We start from the raw sequence: 24,073 nt of genomic DNA, 5'->3' as shown, positions 1-24,073 counted from the left end.
CATCATTAATGTCACATTTTATAACTAATAAACAAAGTGTTATTTTCAATACTGTATTTTTTCTTGGTTTACCATTGAAAATAAGTCAATATTAAGGGTTATTAATGAGAATCTCCCAAAAAAAACCTCATACTTCTTGAGAAAATTTTCGGAAAAAAAAAAACGAAATGGTTAGCTTGCATTTACCGAGTCATCCCTAAGATAGTCATAGAACCGAATGTCCTCCAAGGCTCCAACTCAGACAATACAACGCCAATGACCCCTTGGAGGTGAAAAAACCTACTGATTGGTCTTGTACGAGACTACCTACTTTAAATTTAAAATTAGGCACGATCCAAGCCCTTATTAAGAAGAGAACGAACCACCTTTCGGATTTGATCCATTCAGCATCACATTATTTCATCCATTCATAGTGACTAGCTCAATCCATTTGATAAGATTGCAAAATTATTTTTTAAAATAATCGGTTGTGCTCGAGGTTCAAAGGGAATCAAAGGAAGGAGAAGAAAAGGGAGGACTATGTTGGTGCGAGATATCTAGATATAGTGTTAGGTTAAAATGATATGCAATGAGTTCCTCAGGATAATATAGATTTGTGTTTGTCTAATTTTATCAAATTAAACCGCGTATTTAAATAATTTGTAATAATCCAGAAGCAATACAATCAAAAATTACATCAAAAGAAAATGAGCTTAGTTCAGTTTTATTAAATTATTGTAAATCCCATTATTTTGGATTACAGTAATTCATCACTGCAAAGCGTGCAGGATAGAAGTTTTCAGAATACAACAGTAAGATTTAGTCTGGGAATACTTTAGAAAGCTTGGACTTGGAATAAGCTCCATCGACAACTCCACGAACGGTAAGACAGTCGAGCTCCAGCATAAATAACGAGCTGACCTAGATCGAACCACAAAGAAGACGGCCTTCAAGAAAAAAAGAGGAAACAAAAAAAGAAAATCAGCTGAGTTGGATCAACCGGTGTTCTGCATTCCGGCTGCAATACCCTTCATGGTGAGGATGAGGGTATCTTCAAGACCTGGAGCGTATTCACTTGAAGGGTTCAACTTCACAAGCTCAGCAGCAGGTTTGCTGGTAGAATCTATGTACTCCTTAGAGATGTGGGGTCTCAATTGGACATGGTAGTTGGGGTCTCGAATACGTTTCAGAGTGTAAGCTTGGCACACGTTCAAGGTCGTGATGTAAGGATCACGAAGCCGAAGTCTTTGCCTCAAGTGAGGATCACCCTCCAGAATTTCTTTGTGTCCAGCAATCTATCACAAAATCAGAAAAACAATGAAACGATTTAGTGGTAATTCTAAGTACAAAAGCTATAATAAACATAAAGAATAACTTGTTGAAATCTATTGAAGATCAACTGAACACATATTTAATGAGTAAGGGCTCAAGGTTTGTGAAGTTTGACCTTAAAAGTCAACTACGCCAGATACTGGGAGAAGGGAAATATAATTTTAGTAAGTGTTTTATTTTCTGAAAGCCCAAAACAGTAATATAGTAGTAGTGGATAGGCCACAGAGGGAGAGTTCTGAGTTTAGGATGCTAATGCAACACAAGTCCATATATCCAGTAAGTTTACCTTGAGCAGAAGCTTTTTTGTTGCTTCATAGTCTGTCTTCAAGCGCTCTCCAAAAGGCCACAACTCTTCAGAGACAAGTAGCTTATCATATAAAGCAGCAATCCCTGGATCTCCCTTTGCGAACACCATCTCAACTAAATCAATAGTCACCCTAAAGAATGGCCATTCATTGTACATCTGCTCAAGCATGTAGAGATTTTTATCGTCTTGCTGGATGGCATAGCTGAATGCTGCTCCAAATCCAAGCCACACTGGAAGATGAAATCTTGTCTGAGTCCACGCAAAGATCCATGGGATGGCACGAAGTGATTCGATACCCCCACTTGGCTTTCTTTTTGAAGGACGACTTCCAATGTTCATGCTACCCAATGCTGTCTCTGGGGTGGCCTATGATTTCAAAGTTGGGACATTAGAGATGCAAATACAAACTACAAATTAACTACTTGATCATTGACAATGCTTCATATGCTAGCTTTCTCTATTTCCCAAAAGATATTGTCCTACCTTTCCGTTTAAGAATAAAGTAAACATACTTTTGACCACTATTTTGTCAATAATCATAAGTTTACACCTTAAAAATATCCTTCATAGATTCATCTTTAAAAGTGCTATTAAATAGACATCACCTTGAAGATTTTTACAATCAGACTAAAGGGTGTATTCTCTTCACCTTATTTTTGCTAAATTCATCTCAGCTAAATTGGAACTCATCAGAACTTATTGAAGCATATTGGACTTATCGAAGCTGATTTTACAAGTTATTAGAGCTTAGCTTAATGGTACTTATATGAATTTATTGAATCTCAGCTTATTTAACTGAAACATATTTTTTTAGGCGAAGAAAAAAGCACCCTAAGATTGTAATTTGGCATAGAAAAACCAACAAAATTGTTGAAGGACGATTTATTTGAGAACATAGGAAGCACATCATCTTGCAGAGAGTGGAAATCAGGTCTTAAGAAACTCACCAGACGGAAATACTCCACAAAACGAGGTTCTTTGAAAACAATGGAGCGGTATTTCTCAGTGGCAACAACTGCCATCTCATCCAAAAGGGCACGCCATTCAGGTCTCGGGGAGATAGGTGGGTGCATACCATGCTCAAGGGTGGCAGCAGTGAAACGCTGAAGAGTTCTAAAGCACAGGTGCTCCTCCCCAAATGATTGCTCAATAACTTCACCTTGCACCGTAACACGAAGTGACCCATTAATTGTCTCTGGAGGTTGAGACAAAATAGCAAGATGGGTAGGTCCACCTCCTCTTCCTACAGTGCCTCCACGACCATGGAACATGGTGAGTTTCACACCATATTCCTTAGCAACCTTCACAAGCTCCTCCTGCGCTTTGTACAGTGCCCATGCTGCTGAGAGACGCCCAGCATCCTTCCCTGAATCTGAATATCCAATCATAACTTCTTGCTTACCATTAATTCGGTCTTTATACCAATCAATAGAGAATAGCCGAGCCACTGCAGCAGGAGCGGCTTCAAGATCAGCAAGTTTCTCAAACAAAGGCACAACCCTCAGTGGCTTCTTCACATGACATTCACGTTGAAGAAGCTCAACTGCAAGCACATCAGAAGGTGATGTAGCCATTGAAATAATATAAGCTCCAAAACAATCTGACGGAAGTTCTGCAATGACATTGAAGGTGTCCAAAACATCAGCAATTTCTTCAGTTTTGGGGAGATCAGGACCAAACAATGGGCGTTTTCCACTTAATTCTGATAAGAGCCATTCTTGACGCTGCTCTTCGGACCATTCCTTGTAGGACCCAATTTCCAAGTGTGTGGTAATAGCATCCATGACATCAGTGTGACGATCTGACTCTTGGCGAATATCAAGTCTTACAAGTGAGAGACCAAAAGTGGAAACTTGTCTCAAGAAATCAAGGAGGCTACCATCAGCAATTGGTCGGTCACCACAGGCACAGAGGGATTGGTAGCAAAGCTCAAGAGGCTCCAAAAACTGAATCAACAAAAGAGATAAAGTCAGTGCACAATAGGAAAAGGAGAAAAACAAAGTTACTGATATCACAAATTGACTTATGTGGCCTGAGCGAAGAAGTACCAGTGCCACATCGGTGTAAGTTGTATCTTCTGGGATATCTGACATTCCATGGGATAGCAGCTGGCGAGAACGCTCACGTGTATTATATAATTTATCTCTCACATCACCAAGAATTACACGATATGGTTCATTTGGTGGAATATATTTCCAAAACTCTGCATAAGTAATTAATCAGATATGAGGAATCATTCTAAGCAAAGCATACAAAGGATGACAGGAAGCATATAACTCATCAATTTTTTACATGGAGCAGTTCAATGACTGATGAAGATGAATGAGCCAACTTATGACATACTTATATCTCACCCAAAGCTTGACAAACTATTCACAAATAAGTTCTCGAAAGGCATGTTAAAATTGCAGGGAGAAAATACCAATATAAGGAAGAATATGATTAGAAATTTTGTCTCGCAGTACATATGTTATAAGAAGAAACAGAAAAGAGCGATCTTTGAATAGATGGGATACGGCACTATTATAAGAGGACTGATGTATCAAAAAAGTACCTATATAATGCTTGGCATCCTTTCTAGAGGAGCTGTGGAGCTCAAGGGCACGAACACGAAGTTCATCACTGCAACGGAACATGGATAACTGCCAATGGAAAAGAGAAACTTTAGAAGTTGCCTAGGCATATATAGATAACACGATCAACAAAAGAAAAAAATAATAAGAAGCCAAAAAAAAAAAAAAAAAACTAGTAGAAAATTCATAAGCATTGCACCTCAAACATGAGATCCTCTATCTGAGAAAAGTAGAGGTTAGCTGCCATCATTCTAGCTAACAAGCATACATCCCTTGTGACCTCAGGTGTCACTCTTGGATTACCTGTAACAATACCAAAAAACAGTAATCAAAAGGAAGAAAATATGGGTTCTACAAGCACCATAATAGTATCATCTAACCAGAAGAACTGGAGGTGAGGTCATTCTAATCCCTGTTGATCCTAACAAATGAAAAAGAACATACATTACGATATTACATGGGCGAACAAGAACATACCATCACGATCACCACCCATCCAAGAGGAAAATTGGATCAGAGGAGCATAGTAGGGAACACGCTCATTTATGCCAATGTTCTTCAAAGCAGTATCAACACGACGTAAAAACTTGGGAACACCCTTCCAAATTGTTTCATGAAAGTAGCTCATTCCAGCCCTCATCTCATCCTGAGGTGTGGGTTGTGTCCTTCGAATTTCATCAGTACGAAACGCTGCTTGAATCTGCATAACATAATAAAAGATGAGAAAATGACACATTTAATAGATAAACCATACTACATGAAAGGTACCGCTCCCCAAAACAACCACTAAATCTTATATTTTGAAAAATTGCAATAATATGGTCAACTTAGGGTGCGTCTTCCATTTCTAGGAAAAATTTGGTTAATCCAGACTGAATTGGAAATCATGAATTGGTGAGAAAGTAGCATCTGCAGATTGGAGCAATCAGAGAATTTTGGTTTTTCCATGTAAAGTGGCAATGAAAATCGAGTGAAGACTGAGTGACAATAAGGTTAAGAAGTCAGAAATCCTGAATGCCAAAAAGAAAAACTTTAAACTGGGAGCAAAATAATGGATAATGCATCAAGAACTAAGCATGGGGTTCCAGATTTCAGTCTAAATGACTCTAGAAGACAAGTTAAAATAATAATTTGAAATCACAGAAGTATAATGTCTGCCCCTATAAGAGCAGCAATCAACTATTTACATGGTTAAGAACACCATACTGATAGAACTCACTAGTGACTAGTGAGACCTACACAATTATATACTGATGAAATGGATCATCAATCCTTCTAATTAAATCTATGTTACAGAAGTACAATATTGCTCTTGCTTTAAGAAAAAGCGCAAATAAGGGGAAACACATTAAAACTTTCGATATGCACAGAGTTTCCAAAACCAATAAAATTTTCAAAATGTTGTTAGCTATCTCTGTAAATTTGTCCATAGATAGGAGTTAAATAAAAATAATATCAACACCAGTATTGCTTTTCAAAGAACCGTAAAAACATGATAAATAAATTTAAGAGCTCATTAACTAATATGTAGCATTCTATACCACTTCATTTAGTGTCAGGACATATCATCTCTGAGCAACCAGAGTATCTAGTTCCCAAAATGGTAACCAGAACATAGGCCGATTATGTTGTCATCAGCCTATATAGAGAGACAATTATGCAAGTGTATAATGCTAGAGTTGACTTAATCATGAAGCAAAAAGCATTTATTTGTAGAATTGTGATTTTAAGAAAAGAAAAGAAATAATATAATGTCATCAGCATCAGCAATTGTTTTGTGTTATAAAATAGCAATCACACAAGTACCAAGGTGAACAAGCACATGTCATGAGCTAAAATCATAACAAAGTCACATGCTGCCATTAGTTTGAACCTAAAATGTGTATAAAATTTAGGGGTTTCTTTTATTAAAGACCACAAACACTCTTTCATGGAAAAGAAATCAAAACCTATAAACAAAACATCCTACATCAGGAAATAATAGTGGCATAAACTATTTTAAACTATCTGATAGAAGTCGTCACATTTCCTGAAATAATAAAATTTCAAAATTGGATGACCCATGATATTCCCAATTGGAATAAGAAGAAAAATTTTCAAGGAACATGATTAATACAAAGGATATTTAGGTGGAATCACAGTAAATTCTTGAATACTCTAGAATGGATTAGCACCTATGTTACTCATACACGGATTGAGTGTCTACTCGGATACGGGTGTCCAAGTGTCCGACTCGGCTATTTTGTAGAAAAAAGTCAAGTTTGTATTTTAAAATGAAGTATCAAGTAAAGTGTGGTGTCGGACACGACACGACACGACATGACACCCTATTTTTGAGGTAAATGAAGGTGTCTGGCTAGCACAATGTGGCAATTATTTCACGACGGATGGAGTAAAATATAAAAGATATTAAGAGCAGATTAATGTCCTTCCCTGATCTCCTTTCTGTACCTCTTTTATTCTTTTATAATCAAGATTCCCCCTAGTGAGCAGTGACCATTAATAAATCCCACCACCCTCTTCCAGATCCCAACTTCCATGAAAAAGCCATACAACTGTTCATGTTCTCTTTCACCAAGATTAGCATTTTGCAACTGAACGTGTTCTCTTTCACCAAGATCAGCATTAAGTCAATATAACAAAATGTGATTACCTCTCTCTGTAAAGCTTCATCAAGCTCCTGCTTGTCATCAGGAGTGATATCCTTTGCATATAGTTGGGCCAAACAATTCCTTATCCTGATGTATAAACAAATCAAATTATAGAATGATCAACGAATGCTAATTTTTTATTTTAAATATGGTAGAATAATATAATTATAACTCATGAACAAGCTAAACTCTTCCATTAAGAAGCAAATTTTTTCTTTTACATATTCAATTAAGCTTGAAGAGTCACTACTCTAGTAAACTCTGTGAATTAATAATGTGCAACACTAGGATGTTTCATGTAGGTAAGTGATCAAATTGACAAAGAACAAACCTTCCATGCTTCTGAAGCAATGATCTTCGGACAGATTGAGTGGGGTGAGCAGTTAAGACAAGATCCACAGTTTGATTCTTAAGGGCATCAAAAATTTCTTCGGGGGTTTTTCCAAGCTGCCCTACTAGCCTCTTAAATGTCTCCTCAATATCAGATTCAGTAGTTGCTGAATTCTCATCGACGAAATCTCCCTTCTTCAGCTTCTTGATTCTACGACGGTAAGCAATCTGAACCTCCTCAGCCAAGTTGGCCAAGTTAAGCATGTGAGAGAAAGACTTAGCAACAACAATGGAGTCCCCTGGATCCAAGCTTGTGAGCACATTCCCAAGCTCTTCAAGCTTCTTAGGATCCCTTTTACCTTCATATTCAGCTGAAAGTTCATAACATTCTTGGACCTACACCAATGTTAACCATTAAAAGAGGTGCAAAATTCAGTGATGCACATGAACCACTAACACAAGAAATTCAATAACAAAATTGTATACTACTAGTTCTTTCAATCAATCAAGCTTTCACAACATATGTTTTTAAACTGTCAGTAAAGTCAAACCTTAGACTAAACATGATCTTATACAGTCTCAATTTAACACAACATCTTGGTCCCCCCACTTTGAAGCCTCATATTAAAAAGCGACCAAGATCTCAACTTTGGTTGTTGATGAAGCATCATACTTTCCATAATTACAAAAATATAGCTATATTAAATAAATAATTAAACAAAATCAACCCAAAAAAACAATCAAGAGAAAAAACACAAATATGGGTTTAATTCAAATCCTAAAATCAAAAAACAGCAACAGAAAATCAACTTTTCTAAACCAGTTTAAATGGATCTTCAATTTAATATGATTTTTGATCATATAAATCATATGGGTACTTTAAAAGAAAGATTATACTAAAAACAGAAACAAAATTAAGCATCATAAAAAAGAAAACTTACAGTTTCACGAAGATCTTCCCCATGTAAATCCTGAAGAATATCAAGGAATCGATCCAGCAAAAGAGCATCATACTCGATCAACTTATCATCTTCAGAAACTTTTGCAGGAACTAAAAGCCTGAGTTGGGCGTCAATCGACGCCATTTTTTCAATATTACGCGCCATCATACTGTGAATCCAATCTCTATCAACCCATCAAATCATACCCAAAAAAAAAAAAAAACAACACCCATTTAGTCAAATTTGATGAATCACATAACCCATAAAGGGTTAATTTTTACAACAATAAAAACAATAAGAAATTGTTTCCTTGACGAATAAAACAATAAAGGTACTAAAATTGAAATCTTTATTATTAAGACCCAAAGATTGAATTCAGATATCTGAATTGAAAAAGACATTTTGAAATCAAAGTCATGATGAAAGTAGTAAGATTGAAATAATAATAATAATAATGTAGTATAGAATTGAATTTGAATGTGACAATTGAAAAAGTACACGTAGTAAAGTATAACTATATGAGCATGGAAAAGGAGAGGAGAGAGAAAATTGGTAGTACCTGATAAGTGATAAGAAGTGGAGAAAAGAGATCAGAAAGAGAAGTTGAGGTTGGAAGCTTTAGAAGTTTTGAGTGGGTTTATATAGAGTGTGATACTTTAGTTTTTTAGCACTAGTAAAGTCAAATAATTTACTCTCAAAACTTTACTTTAAAATACTTTAGTTGGTAGTTTATAACTTTGGATTTGTGCCTGTTATAGATATTTTTTTGTATTAGTTTCAAAGCCGTCTACATTCACATAAATACAATTGAGAATATGCTTTTCAACGATGCTTTGTTGTTTTGAATGATTTCGTGGATAGTAATTTTTTGGTACGAATAATTGGGGATTTTATATTAAGCATAATTGAAGTTAATAGGAGTCTATGAGTTGTGATTGTCTTTTAATATAGTTAGTAGTTTTCTTTTTTAGATTCCTTCCATCAAAAATATTATTCCGAATCATTGGATAGAATGGAAGTATTTGTGGGAATCTTGATCCTTTTTCAACTATATTGTGGTTAAGTTCCTATTTAATTGATCTTTGTTTCTCTCTCTCAAAAATTATAATTTTTCTTTAGTATGTTTGGGACTGTTTTTTTTTTTTAATGATAATAAGGGATTCTTCTCTTCGACATAAAATAGTTGTACTGAAATGAAATGAAATGAATAGTGATATGTGAGAGTAAACGTATTGTCCAGAGCTGAATTGAACTGAACTGAAAATCAGCTGGGTAGAACCAACCCTAAGCCCCAATTTCCACTTTTATGTGATATAATAATCCTCTTTTTTCTTTTTTTGCTGTACAAATTTGTAAGGTATTAGATGTTTGTATGCTATCTACACAATCCAATAAAGAGATTTCTTCTCAAAATTATGCATGATTCAGCGAACAAATGCAGGCTATGCTATGTTGTCAGAACTGTTTCACTATTATCAAAGTTATGTTGTAAAAGAACTTTGCTAAGTTATGTTTCCTTTTTTTTAATATCGATTGTAGATGTTGTGTGACTTTTAATTAATAAAATTTATCTTTCTCCTTAAGATAAAAGCTCCGGTGTAATTCGTATGGTTTTTAACTGCGAAATGCACCGGTTGTCAATCTGGCTCGATCCGAGTTGAAACTGATCCGAAATTCAACAAAAAAAGACCGGATTTTGAATTTATGTCCAGAAAGTTGGAAAACCACTCAAACTCGAACAACCCATAAAGAAAATGAGTCAAACGGAAATGACTGAAAACCTACAAACTTGACCAACCGCTTCCAGTGAATTCTTTAGATCGTAGAATTGTAAGGTCCATATTAGGATTTAATCAACCATGATTGTAACTATAAACCTATCTTTATATGTGTATATAAATGTAATTATAAACCTAGCCTTCTTTAGTATTCTTGCAGAGGCTTCTGCCTATTGTTATATTGGTGGAAAGCCCTAAATATGGTTATTTTCTTCGCTTTATTGTTAGTTTTATTAGTTTATAGTTTATTTTTAATAATTCTCCCTCCAAGCCTATTGTGAGGGTTGTATATTCCTCTTATTGTGAGGGTTGTCTCCATCAATATGATGTTTCTATCTACTCTCACTAGGAGAGTCTTGGTTTTCTAATTAGTTTTGAAGTTTAAAGATGTAGGAAATCGTATTTATTGGTTGAATATGAAGGTCGGATTTCAATTTACTATACATCAAGTATAAAAGATGTTGAGTCATCAAATTTCGTTTATAGTTACCATATCAAAAAATCGGTTCTGAAGTGTTTATATCGGTCAATCGGATGAAGAATTTCAAATTGATGTTTTCGATTATTTTTTACATAAGGGTTATTATTGTTGTAAATCCAAATATGACGATTTGTTAATGATAATCTTTCTATTTCCTTAAAAAAAGAATGTATAAGAATAGTTGATCATCTCTCACGTTACTATTGTAGGATCGGATTTTAAAATATTTGTATCATAGAATCATATTAAAATCATAAACTCGGATTTTCAATACAATTAGGTTTATAAGATCCAACAAACATTAATATTCTAGTGAAGAATCAGATCAATCGATATTTTTTTATCGTAGAACCGTAAGATTCATATTAGGAACCACAATTGTAACTATAAAACCTATCTTTATATTTTTTAGAAAAAAAACTTGATAATCACTTGTTTAATAGAATTGTATTAAGATCTAATTAGTGGTTAATTGATTGCACCATGCTAAAATCTGCCAGACTGTCAATTAAATCATTTTAATATACAGTTTTTCACCAAATACCCCTGACAAAAAAATTTATTCACCAAATACCCCAGCTTTTTTCAAAATTCACCAGATACCACTAACTTTTAAAAAAATTCACCAGATACCCTTACTATTAACGAGCGTTAGTGCTCCGTTAGCCTATATTTACAAGTTTGCCATAAGTCAACTTAATTAGCCCTAAATCAACTTAATTAGCCCTAAGTCAACCTAATTAGCCCTAATTAAGCCCTAAATAACCTAATTAACTCTCCCTAACCCAACCCCCAAACCCTAGACCCACCACCTACCACCCAACCCCCAAACCCTAGACCCACCACCTACCACCCAACCCAACCCCACCCCTCCCCCTTGCCGGCAACCCCTATCCCTCGCCGGCAACCCCACCAGTCGCGCCGCCTTTCCGGCAGCCCCCTCCCTCACTCTCGTCGTGCCTCCCCTCCCCCTCCTCACTCTCGCCAGCCCCGCCGCTGCTGTTGTTGTTTCTGCTGCGACGCTCTTTCCGGCAGCCCCCTCCCCTTCCCTCACTCTCGTCGCGCCTACCCTCCCCCTCCCTCACTCTCGCCGGCCCCGCCGCTGCTGATGTTGTTTCTGTTGTGACGAGAGTGAGGGAGGGGGCTGCCGGAAAGAGGAGCGCGAAGCAAGGAAGGAGGGGGAGGGGAGGCGCGAACGAGGCGAAGGGATGGGAGGGGGCGGCGCGACTGGCAGGGTTGCCGGCGAGGGAGGCGGCGCGACTGGCGGGGAAGGGGAGGGGGGCTGGGTGGTGGGCCTGGGGTTGTTGGGGGGTGGTAGGTTAGGGGAGAGAGAGGGGGTCAGATTGGTTAGGTTTTTTAGGGTTCTTTAGAGTTTTTTAGGGTTTTTTAGGGTTTTTTAGGGTTAATTAACACTAATGACTAATGGAGTTAACCATCGTTAGTCATTAAGGGCATTATTTGTCATTTTTCTTAAAATTTGGGGTATTTGGTGAATTTTTTTAAAAGTTAGGGGTATCTGGTGAATTTTGAAAAAAGCTGGGGTATTTGGTGAATAAATTTTTTTGTCAGGGGTATTTGGTGAAAAAACCGTTTAATGTATGCTTAAGACTAAAAGGACAATGTTGTCCAAGATAAATTACACATAACTATATATCCTTAGGCTCTTTAAGTATTATGTCACGTTGAATTCACACTAAATAATAATAGTCAACAAAAATAAGTTTGATTCAATGAAGACAAGTAAACTATATAAGAGAAAACAATAGGGAATTTGAAAAGGTAAGTTAAGTTCAGTGAAAATAAGTTTCACGTTAGTGAAAGTAAGTTTTGGTCAGTAAAATAAGTTCAATTATGTAAACCAGGTGAGAGAGAGATATTAGTCGTTGCATGCACTTTTCAAGATTTTAAGTTAGGGAAGCTAACACGTTAGGTCCCCCAAAAAAATTAACAATTTAAATAGTGTTAGGTTTGGGTTCTGGTCGAGAATACATGTGACAAGTTTCTTATTCCAAATCTAACCATTTTATAAACAGGTTAGAACATTTTATTGTAAAGTGACCTATTATGAAGCTTATTATCCATATAACCCCTTTAACCCATCTATTTATTTCATTATTACATGTTTTAGCATTCAACCAATTAATTACTTTGCTCTCTTTTGTTTTTCCTTTTTAAAATTTTTCAAGCGATGAAAAAAAGTCTAATTAGGAAGAATAAGGAGAAAGGATGGAGTATAATATTTTGATATATATCTTTTTTGGCCAAATTATACATTAACCAACATAGAGTATTGTTTTCGGATTTTCTAACATAAATGAGTTAAATGTTAGATCAAAACAACTACATTATTAGGGCTGAAAATGTGAGCCTAACTTGACATATTTGATTCAACGGGTTAACCATATCAACTTGTTTAATTACACGAATTCCAAATCCCAATCCTAACCCACTTATATTGAGTTAGGTTTGGGCCAAAATATAATATTAAGTCAACTTTACGTTTCCTAATAGTAAGACTTATCTCTAACAAATGATATTTTTAAAATGTATTTATTTACAATACTAGTAAGATTATATTCTAAATTTGCTTCTTAAAACGAATCATATTCCTATGATCAGCTAATAAGCTCTATATCGAGCAAAACATATGCACTATATAAAAAAAATGAAGCAACAACGGGGGAGATGCATGCCTATATATGCCCAATATCTACAGACTATATAGTATATAGGTGGGGAGGTTCATGTCACTCAAATGTATTTTATACATAAATTGTGGCATTGTTTTATATGCTCCACGGTCAACTCCATATATTGGCACTGATGTTTGGGGTGCCACTAATTAATTTGGTATACATTACACTTGCTTTTGTACCTGTAATGCATGGACCTTGGTGTCATCTGTTGCATTTTTATACCTATAAAGCATGGAATGTGGTGTCATCTACCACGTAATTGGACAAATTAATTTATGACAATAATCTTAGCACTCGTCATACGAAAAAGCTATTTGGGATTTGGGAAGTCATTTGATTTGTCAACTAACAGAACGGAAACGACCTATTTATACTAACTTATACCTTAGTTTTTAGAAATGATTATCCCAAAAAGATACATGTATTTTTTCTAACTTATTTTATATTATTTGAAACTATTTGAAGTTATTTAGGACCTGTTCTCCCCACATTATTTTCAGTTCAGTTCCCATCAGTTCAGTTCAGCTCCAATTAGTTCAGTTCAGCTCCATTCTTTTATAACCATTTTGTTAATATTATTATTATGTTGGTATAATTTATTTTACTAATTACTCTTATTATTATTATTATTATTTAAATATATATCATTACTATTAAGTATTATTATTATGAGAACGTATTGTGTCGGACTCGTCCGACCATATATGATCTTTGGTCGGACGACTTTCAGGTGGTTCCAATTATTTTTCAGTTAGTCTTAATTTTTTTTTTCAGTTAGTCTTAATTTTATTTCAGTTAGTCTTCATTTTTTTTCAGTTAGTCTTAATTTGTTTTCAGTTAGTCTTAATTTTTTTCAGTTAGTCTAAATGAAAGTAAGTTACCTCTAAATGAAAGTAACTTAGGTCTAACTGAAAGTAACTTAGGTCTAACTAAAAGTAACTTAGGTCTAACTGAAAGTAAGTTAGGTCTAAATGAAAGTAAGTTAGGTAAGTAAGTTAGGTCTAAATGAAAGTAAGTTAGGTCTAAATGAAAGTAAGTTAGGTCTAACTGAAAGTTACTTAGGTCTAACTGAAAGTAACTTACCTCTAAATGAAAGTATCCTGGAACCAAAATTAGAGCATCTGAAATCACATGGAATCTTTTCACCAAAAAGAACACTAATCCAAGTTGACCCAATGAGAGTAGTAGTGAAGAGGAGGATGAGGACGATGGCGTCGATGAGGAGGGTGGTCGTTGGTTTCAGCAGTTCGTCGATGGCTTTCAAGAGTTGATTGAAGGGCTCGAATAGACCCAAGATGTTCACCAATGAGGCAGCGCCAGTGAATGAATTCCGTGTCCCACAAATGAAACTTAGCCACGGAGGACGTAGCATCCCAGTCATCGAGTTAGGCACTGCCGTGGATCCTCCGGTGTCGGCGGAACACATGAAGTCTGCAGTACTGCGGGCCATTGAAGTAACCGAGGAGCATCCCGTCCGACGGAACCTATTGGGTCAGACGGTCTGACCCAATAGTTTCACTATTATTATTGTTGTTGTTTCTATATATTATATTGTTTATTATAGCTTTACTCATTGTTATTACTATTATTATTAGGAGGAACATGGTTTAGGTCAAAACACAAATAAACCCACTTTTTTTTAGCCCATAAACCAATCAAATCGCCTCAAGACGGTTTATGATGTAATTTTCGCGGTCCAACCCAATCATTATTTTTATTACTAAATATTTTTATATTATTAAAATAGTAATATTAATTTACTTCTTAGATATTATTGTTATTATATACCATCATCAAGTATTAATATATTAATATAAATAATATAATAATAATCATTAATTATCATTATTATCATTAATTATTATTATTAATAATAATTTATGATTATTAATATTACTTATTTATAACTATCATTTAAACATATCCAAAATACTATTATTATTATTACTTATCATTATAATTTTTATTTATTATTCATATTATTATTATTTAAAATATTATTTATATATTTATTACATTCAATTTCATTTAATTCAATTCAATTCAATTCAATTCAATTCAATTCAGTTCAGTTCAGTTCAGTTCAGTTCAGTTCAACTCCAATAAGTTCAATTCAGTTCAGTTGAACTGTTTTATGCCGAAGAGAACAAGCCCTTAGACTTATTAAATTTTATTTGAACTTATTGAATCTTATTTGAACTAAGCTGAACCTATCCAAATTTATTGAGTTTTTTGCGAGGATATACTAGGATATTAGAGCATTTTAAGGGGATATACCTCACTAAAATTTTCTTGTGTGGATATACCAACCTAAATTAATTTTTGCAAAAAGGTACCAAAAGCACTATATCTGGCGAGAAAGTCAAATTTTCGACCTTTGACTTGCTCAATTACTTTTTGTATAGTGCGTGATATTCAATTGCTTATATTACATTCATTTTCCTCCAACTTCCTCACTGTCAGTTTGTAACTCACTCGCGAGTTCCTACCAAGTTAAAGGCTGAAAATTTGACATTCTGGTTGGAAATAGTGTTTTTGTTACCTTTTAACAAAACATAAATTTAAGTTGGTATATTCGCACAAAAAAGTTTAGTGAGTTATATCCCCACAAAAAAATTTAGTGAGTTATATCCCCACAAATGCCCTATTATCCTGATATATCCCACAAAAAACTCAAATTTATTAGACATTATCTACAAAACAAACTCAATCTTTTGAAAAGTCTTCTCAATTATGTTTCTCTTTTTTTAAAAAAATAGAAAAACGCAAATAAAGTACTGGTTACAATTTTAACCGATAACACATACAACAAATTGGTCTAGACTCAATCCACCAAAATAAATCCAAGCCCAACCATGAACAAATATGTCCCAAAAAAACCCGATATATATAGTTAAGACTTTCTTTTAAGGTACTCGAATATGCCCAGCCCAATTTGCTATAGTTATTTTCATTTTAGCTTTCATTAAAAACACAAAAAAAAAAGGGTCAATTGCTAAACCAATCTAGTTTCGAAACCCGTGGTCGTGGCTCGGTCAATAACATGGCTTGGCATGGGGCTAATCTACTTTGAGCTAGGTCGAACAAGCACGTAACCATCTCTAGTTCCTAGTAAAAACATTTTTGATACTTTTTGAAGTGTTAGATAAGTTGGGTTTGGAGCAGATTGCATAGACTTCTACGCTCTAGCTAACTTCTACCACTATAAAAGGGAGGCACCAAAGGTGTTCGATAAAATGTCTAAATCAACTGTCATTCAAGAACAAGTATTCAACAGTAGCCAAGAACAAGGTTCTTAATGCAGAAGAACCATTGAAGTGTTTAATGCCAAATTTTCAATCTTTAGTGTCAACTTCTTCTCTAAATATAGTACAACCTGATGCTTTGCTTACTAATCCTAAGCCCATTTTACCTACAGCATCACATGTTAGTCACCAACCAATCTTGAGTGACTTGGAGCCAAAGAAATCTGCATATATGCTGCATTTTTCAATTGGTGTTTGAGGCAAAGATGATGAAAAAAGGGGTGGATGAAATTTCCATCAAGCCAGTGCACATACAAATATACAATCACGTTTTTCTTCTTCTTTCGTGAGTCCTGCATGAGCAGTCGGAACTTGCATATGTTCTTCAGTATTCATCATAACTTCTGGATCACATAAACAACCATCATTTGATCCTTTTACTGGATTTTTGTTTAGGAGAAGTGTCAGATAAGGCATTCCTATGCCGCTTCTTGCTATTCTCTGTCCTCTGAGATTCAGAGTGTAAAACACCCACATCAACTTGAGATGGAGTAGAGTTTGAAAGTTGAGCATCAACTCCATCCAGAGGTTGTGGGCTCAGCATTCCGACCAGGTTGTCATACATTTTTCTGTTGAACAGATCTCTTTCAGCATCAGACAGAGATAACACCAAGTCATGCAACTGCGCACCATTGTAGACATCCAATGCAGCGGGCAGGAAGGACTCACTAAACTCTTCGAGGTTAACTTGACTGGATTCTTCACCCACAGATGCAGCATAATCATCCCAATTATAAGGAAATCCAAACATGAAATCCCTGCAAACCTGATCAAAAGCCAAATTGAGTCAGATATACAATTGCAAACGCATTACTAGTACTCGCATCATAAGAACATGACAATGCATACAGCAAGGTGTAGCTTTGTTTAGAAGCTCTATAATTAAGTTCTTCATTCCAGGCTGCTTAGCATTATTTTCAAGCTTCCATCTTCAAAAAAGTGCTATGGTTCTTTTAACAATATGCATGTGCATAAAAGAGTGTCACTAATCAAAATTGCAATAGATTTTTCTTTTCAATATTATGACATAAGAGATCATGTTTTGTGATAAACTAAAATCTGAAAATTCAAATTTAAGGAAGAAGGTGAAATCCTAAATTAAAGAACTGGAATTACAGAATGAAGGATATATTCAAGCATTCAAGAGGCTTGATCCTTTCCTGGGAAAACTAAATGAAACTAAACTCTCACAATATTTCACTGTATCTTCCCTCTCTAGTCTCTCTATTCATAGGAATTATATCTTTTTGCTTCTCTCTCTCCTCTAACTAACAGACTTCCTTCCTCCTCAAGCTAGTCTAACAGAATGATGATGCATTGCCCATAGTGCCCCATCCCTTTTGGCCCGGTCCATTACATGTTCCCTTATCATGTTTATTCCTTAAACATGAGTAGTAGTATAGGATAGATGGAGTTATAATTTCAGATCTGCTAATGCAAAAAGCTAGTGAAGGTTAAGCACCTTGATTTGCATTCTACGTAAGATATAAAGAAAGCACTGAAAGTTGGAAGAACTCCAGATAACAGACTATGAAATCAGGGTAAAGAGCAACTGAAAACTACGCAGCTATGGAGGGACGTGTCCATTATGTACAAGCATTTTAGCCTTGTCTTAAAAAAGGATAACTATACAGCTAGAGAGGACCCACATACTATTATGGACAAAAGAAAGACATGAATGAATTTTACTTGTGATTGCAATTAAATTATATGAGCCAAAAAACCAAGAGCCTTCAATAAGTTTATTGGAGGTGGTTGGTGTACGGGGCTAACTACTGCTTATATTTGATTGAGTAGCGATATATATAAAGCAATCAAGACTAAAAACAGGTTAATAGACAGGTATAAAAGCATTTATGGTTGGTATTAACCTCACATCAAGGGCAGCTACAGAACCATTCTACAAATGGGCTACCTAAACCTTTTCAGGTGATATTCCATATTGTATGTCGTTTTTGAATGCAGCTGTGCGTTGTGTTGGTGGATGAAACAAGGCAACAACACTAAGAGCCAAAGTGTTCTGATTGGGAACTAGGACCGAGCAAAATCAACTTTTGGAATAAACATGTATGATCCTAGGCGAGACCAATTGTGGAACCCACCTGGGGTGAACAATGCAAAAGGGATGGCTTCAATTGTTGTCACATGCAACTAATAGAATTTGTACTCCCAAGCAGACCTAATATAATTCCACCATCTTGATAACGGAGAGAAGACAATGTATGCAAAAATTTGTTTCCCTAGCTGTTCCACGAATGTCTCAACGACAAAATAAGCATGAAGTCCCGTTTTTAACTTGTGTTTCTTGAATCAAAGTATTACGGAACCAACACAATCAACAATCTTACAACCAAAACAACTGAAGCTTGCAGAAACCAACTACAGCTACAATCATTGTACCTCAAAAGTGAGAGGCTAAAACAATCTTGTAGAGTCATATAGAATTATAGATCTTACCATCAACAGAGTTTATAAGGTATATACACAGCCTAAACTAGAATTCTAGAGAAGTTAGTTCTAATCCGCTAGAAACCAATTTCAGAAAAAAAAAATAGCGAAGGCAAACACGCTACATTTATAGAGAGGCCTGTGTGCAATAGAGGCGTTATTTGGCATAGAACATTTTCAACATAGACAAATATAGAGATAAGGTGATCTAACATTTTTAAGTAATTGAGGAGGTTGCGATTCGCGAGACAAGGGTCAAGAAATCAGTAATGAAAAATAGAAATAGATTTAAGGATTACAAGTAACAACAATACGAGGAGCACACACAAGAATAGGGGTGTTTACAAAAAAACCGAAACCGAAAAATCGTACCAAAAAACCGAAAAATAGGTCAAAATAGGCGGTAAACGTACCGAAAAAGTAGGGATGATAAAAATTACTATAAACGGAACGGTTACAGTTATGAATTTTTATAAAACGGTTAACCGAATATATTTATTTTATTGTTATTATTATTCAATTTGTATAATAATAAAATGGGTTTTTCTACATAGTACCCTTGTGTTTTACGAAATTCTATGTTGTGCCCGACGTTTTTAAAATTTCCACGTTGTATCCCTAAGATTTCTTAACGTTACCTACAATACCCTTATAAACGATATCAAACAATAGATTTTGGGAATTTCTTACCTTGTGGGGATAGATTAGGATGTTTTAGCCTTGTTAGTTGACTGAGGTTTGGGATATGATCTGATAAATTGAAAACTAAGTGAGGTTTGGAGTAGGATTTTCTATTAGTAAGGGTATTTTGTGTGACATTTAGAAAGTTTAGGGGTACAATGTGGAGAGTTCAAAAAGGCTGGGTACAACGTAGAATTTCGAAAAACACAAGGGCACTACGTAGAAAATCCCTAATAAAATTGATTAATTATTACATAGCTTTTACTAAATGCAGCAAGTTAGTAAGTAATTTCTCATTTTAAAACAAAAAGTCAGTAAGGGGTAACTGTTTGGCAAAGTTTAATTGACCACAACATAACATACAATACAAGTTCATTAAAGATCGTTGTGCCTGTGAATGAAGTTGTCCCAGCTTGTTAGATGCAATTTTCATTGTTTTAACTTCTAACTCATGGAAGTGGAACTGTTTAAGTTGTCTCAGTTGACCTAAATTATTAATGTTATATTTTTTGTATTTAAAAATAGTGAAAATCTAATATAACTTAAGTAAAATAAATTAATAAAACTTGAGTAACGGTTAATGGTTAACCAGAAAACCGTACTAAAGAATCAGTCAACCGTTTAGGCGGTTACCGGTTTGATTTATTACGGATACGTTTCACAAAAATGGCGAACCAAAACTTCCGATTACCAAATCGAAATGTCATTTCGAGACGGTTAATAACCACCCACGGACACCCCTACACAAGAGGGGAGATATACAACATATAAATTCTACCTAAAAATGACAAGGAATATCCCTTGGAAATCAACCAACAATACAAATTGCCAGCGTATGATGCTAATGAATGTTGGTAGAAATTACTCTTTCAAGTTGTTATTAGCAATGGACTGATAAGCACATATGCATCGACTTCACGAACTGCACCTAGTCCTCCTTTTGTGTGATATACACACGGCATCAGTCCAAGGATAACAAAGGCAGTGTACATTGAGATTCTGTTAGATTCAAAAAGGAGGTGGCGCTAAAGGATAGTCTTAGTTATGAGGCTATAGAATAAAATGAGAGGAGATCAAAAAGAGAAAGCACTCACATATTTGTTATTTCCTATTTGAATGCTGGGAGTGCCAAAGTCATTCAAAAGAGCAGGATACTGTAAACAAAATTTTTTTGGAGCCAGTTAATCAATCCTCTCTCTTCTTTCTTCTAAAAGTCCCTCTTCTTATATACAGTCATCTTGTTTTCCATAGCAAATTCTCTTGAGCTGAGCTCAATATTCATGTTCTTGCATCTGATTCCTAACAACTAGCTTCATACATCAGTTTAAAGAGGCTCTTGAATTGTGATAAACAAGCATCTTTTTTGCCTGAAAGGCCATACTATACACTGAGAGAGGGCAGTCCGAAAAATCTTAGGTGATGCATTACTGTGTCAGTTGATCTCCAAGCAAGATTCACAAAAGCTATTATCAATCTCATTACTGAAGGCACTGGCAATTGGAACTCACACCTTAGGGAACTACATCAAAGGGAAAGCAACAAGCATAGACCAAAAACCAGAGTGTATCACTCAAAGGACACTTAAATCTTCAGCTGACGGGACCCATATAGGATATGTAAAGACAAAAGGAAAGTGAGTATATATAACTTTTGCCCATAATTTGCAGAGAAATTGATATTTATCCTTCTGGGCTAGTGAGGAACTACTAAAGATAGAGAGGAATCCAGCAAAGATAAATGTAATATAGATATCTTGAAGATTTTTGGTAACTATAATCCGCCAGCAGATCATGCAAATAATAGGTGGATCAAAAGGCAAGTTAAGGTCTCAACAAGAGCAAAATATAAAGCTACAAAAGAGGTATGAAGCAATTATAAACAATACTTATTTGATATGAAGCCAGCAGCCACACTAACCTCAGAGGAAAATCCATTTTGTTGCGTGAGAGACTTGTTTATAAATCCACATAGAGAAACTATAAAACCATCAAAGGTCTCGAGTGTGGTACAACCATGCCTCTTCATAATTTCTCTAGAGTGGAATTCTCTTGACGCATATCTCCTCTTACCAGGAGCAGAATGAAATTTCCGCTGAGCATTATCGGATCTATAAGCATCAGAAATGCAGCATGTAAGAGCATTGATTATATCGTATCTCAAACACTCAAAAAATCCATATCATCCATATCAGTTGATATCACTATCAGACTAACCTTAACCCCAAACCCATTTCCATGTAAACTTGGTGAATCGACTACAAAAGTAGACGATTAACCGAACTAAATATGACAGACAGTCCAACCTCTCAAATAAGACAACCCAAAAGCCAAAACCTCTACAACTAGCATGAAACAAACACTATATTCTAACACGATACTCCTGCCACGCATAGGCTCGATGATCAACAATCAAAACGACCGCAACATTTCACCGCAACAGTACGAAATAAACACCATATTCTAACACATTGAAATCAAATAATACATATTCGTCATAGGTCAAATCGGATATGTAATTATTGGAATAATTGTTGGAGGCTCAAATGATGGAAATGCAAGCATGATACACCCAAATCACTAAAGAGTTAATATTGAGAAGAAAAAACAAGGTTTATCTTTACTTTCTGAACTCAGCTGGACGACCGCTTACAGCTAAACCCTTACCACCTTCAGGTTTTGAAAGCCACCATTCTACAAGACAAATCTGCAATTCCAGAAAACACCCATCATTATAAAATATTAGAGCACTTCAAATTTAATTCAGAATCTATGTAACAGATAAACCCAAGCCTTGAAAACCCTAGAAAAAAATCAAAATAAAAACTTGAGTTTTGAGGATTGCAAACCTCTGTAGGACGAGTGAAGCTGCGCTTTGGTGAAGCGACAACTTCTTCAGCAATTTTCTTAATAATTGGACTAAAGGGTGCCTCCATTTGAGCACATTACGATGTATTTTACCAGAATTTGGTTGAAAAAGTTGATATCCCGCTCTTTTTGTCGAGGGAACCAGTTAGAAGTTACAACTATTGTTTGCTTGACAACCTCCAGTGAATGTTAGGCCTTAAGGGTGTTTGGGATTATGTGGAAATTGCAAAATCCTGGGTCATTTTGAAATTGGAAAAATTTGAAATTTGTACTTCCTCCGTTTCTAAATAAGTGCAACACTTCTCGTTTTTACGTTTGCCAATGCATTATTTTAACCACTAATATCTTCAATTATCAATAAGTAAAATTATAAAAAGTTGATATTTAAAAAATTCGCATTCAGACGAATCTAACAAGATCCCACATGACTATGTTTTTCCTAAAATGTAAATCACCAAAGCTAATTAAAGTTTAAACTGTGAATAGTAAACAGTATGCAAATGTTGCACTTATTTAGAAACGGAGGAAGTATATTTTATGATAGGAAAAAATTATCATTAAGAAGTCAACCTTAAGCAATCCAATGAAGATGAATCATTTATTTAATTACTAGAATTTTTTGCATGCGATTCGTGCTGGAATTTTTTTTTAAACAGAAACTCGATTTTCTTCGGCATAAGAGTCAACATTTGAACATTAGACATACAAAGTATAATTGTTTTTAGTTGTAAAATTTGATTGATTTAGTTTCTGTCACTTAAATCTCTCACCATTCTTTTTGTTTTATTTTTTTACTTTTCAAAGTTAAATTCTATGAACAAAATAGAAATTTTATTGAATTTATTTATGATTTCTAATATTATAATTTTTTAGTTGATTTTTGAAGTAAGTACAGTATTTCATAAATTGTAAAGAAAGTGGACACTTTGATTTCAAGTCAATTTTCTCATAGGTTGTAGTTTGTAAGTGAATTTTTAAATTTTACAAAGTTTTCTCATATTAGTGATTTGTATAAGGTAAATTTTGCAATTTTATGATTATAGTTGACTTGTGAGTGATTGTTATAATTATATTTTTGGTATTTTTGTTTGAAGCCCCCTTTGATTTGTAAGTGAATTTGTAATTTAGAATGGAAAGGGGGACAAAATAGGCATTTCAAAAGACGACACCATTGCTCCCCCCTTCCCTTATATAATAGAGATTTATGAATAAGTCTAATTTTAGTACCCATCAACATTAAACAAGTTACATTATTTATGACCGGTTCTACCAGTAAAAGAATTTATTATTTTATACTCCCTCAATCCCAAAATATAGTATTTACTCTTTTATTTTCACGAGAATTAAGGAGAATGGAGAGTAGTAGGATTCTAAAAAAAATATTTAATGAATTACTTTTGTCTAGGAACTACTTCATTATTTCCTTTTTCCTTCAAAAATAGCCAAAATTCAATAAATTTTCCTTCAAATGATGCAAAACAATAGATATAGAAGCACACATTTTGAAAAAAAGGTGGGATTATTTGGACAAGTTTGTGTAAAAATTGAGGATAATTTAGTCAAACTATATTGATAAAAAGTGAAGTAGGCATAATATTTTGGGACACCCAAAATGAAATGTAAACAATCTAAGCAATATATTACGGGGTGAAAGGGGTATTATTTAAAGGATAAATTGATTCTAATAATCCAACCTTTGACCAATTT

The 24,073-nt window shown here is 34.8% G+C and overlaps 2 protein-coding genes across 2 annotated transcripts; both read right to left on the bottom strand.

The window, feature by feature from the left end:
* Positions 1-671: 671 nt before the first annotated feature.
* LOC104891399 (phosphoenolpyruvate carboxylase 2) lies at positions 672-8,830 on the bottom strand. The gene is made up of 11 exons (XM_010677086.4): positions 8,673-8,830; positions 8,114-8,297; positions 7,174-7,568; positions 6,845-6,929; positions 4,669-4,891; positions 4,391-4,494; positions 4,173-4,260; positions 3,667-3,821; positions 2,566-3,564; positions 1,598-1,984; positions 672-1,274 (listed from the first exon to the last, which is right to left on the bottom strand). Exons 2-11 carry the CDS (start codon positions 8,279-8,281, stop codon positions 975-977), a joined length of 2,904 nt encoding a protein of 967 aa, XP_010675388.1. The 5' UTR covers positions 8,282-8,297; positions 8,673-8,830; the 3' UTR covers positions 672-974.
* A 7,463-nt stretch (positions 8,831-16,293) lies between these two features.
* Positions 16,294-22,577, bottom strand: LOC104891400 (hypothetical protein). The gene is made up of 4 exons (XM_010677087.3): positions 22,348-22,577; positions 22,123-22,205; positions 21,420-21,609; positions 16,294-17,139 (listed from the first exon to the last, which is right to left on the bottom strand). Exons 1-4 carry the CDS (start codon positions 22,432-22,434, stop codon positions 16,738-16,740), a joined length of 762 nt encoding a protein of 253 aa, XP_010675389.2. The 5' UTR covers positions 22,435-22,577; the 3' UTR covers positions 16,294-16,737.
* Between the last annotated feature and the right edge of the window lie 1,496 nt (positions 22,578-24,073).

Source organism: Beta vulgaris, chromosome 4 (genome assembly GCF_026745355.1).
Source record: "Beta vulgaris subsp. vulgaris cultivar EL10 chromosome 4, EL10.2, whole genome shotgun sequence".
Lineage (NCBI taxonomy): Eukaryota > Viridiplantae > Streptophyta > Magnoliopsida > Caryophyllales > Amaranthaceae > Beta > Beta vulgaris.
The sequence above is the reverse complement of the archived record's forward strand: the minus strand, read 5'-3'. Positions and strand labels throughout refer to the sequence as shown.

Bases quoted from the DNA above. Each gene is read 5' to 3' on its own strand.
- LOC104891399 (XM_010677086.4), bottom strand. From the start codon at position 8,281: ATGATGGCGCGTAATATTGAAAAAATGGCGTCGATTGACGCCCAACTC. The intron at 6,930-7,173 runs GTTTGTTCTTTG...TTTATACATCAG, and splicing joins TTGCTTCAGAAGCATGGAAG to GATAAGGAATTGTTTGGCCC. The intron at 4,495-4,668 runs GTATGTTCTTGT...GTATTGTTACAG, and splicing joins GATGGGTGGTGATCGTGATG to GTAATCCAAGAGTGACACCT.
- LOC104891400 (XM_010677087.3), bottom strand. From the start codon at position 22,434: ATGGAGGCACCCTTTAGTCCAATTATTAAGAAAATTGCTGAAGAAGTT. The intron at 22,206-22,347 runs GTTTGCAATCCT...CTGGAATTGCAG, and splicing joins GCTTCACTCGTCCTACAGAG to ATTTGTCTTGTAGAATGGTG. The intron at 21,610-22,122 runs GTAAAGATAAAC...TGATGCTTATAG, and splicing joins CGTCCAGCTGAGTTCAGAAA to ATCCGATAATGCTCAGCGGA.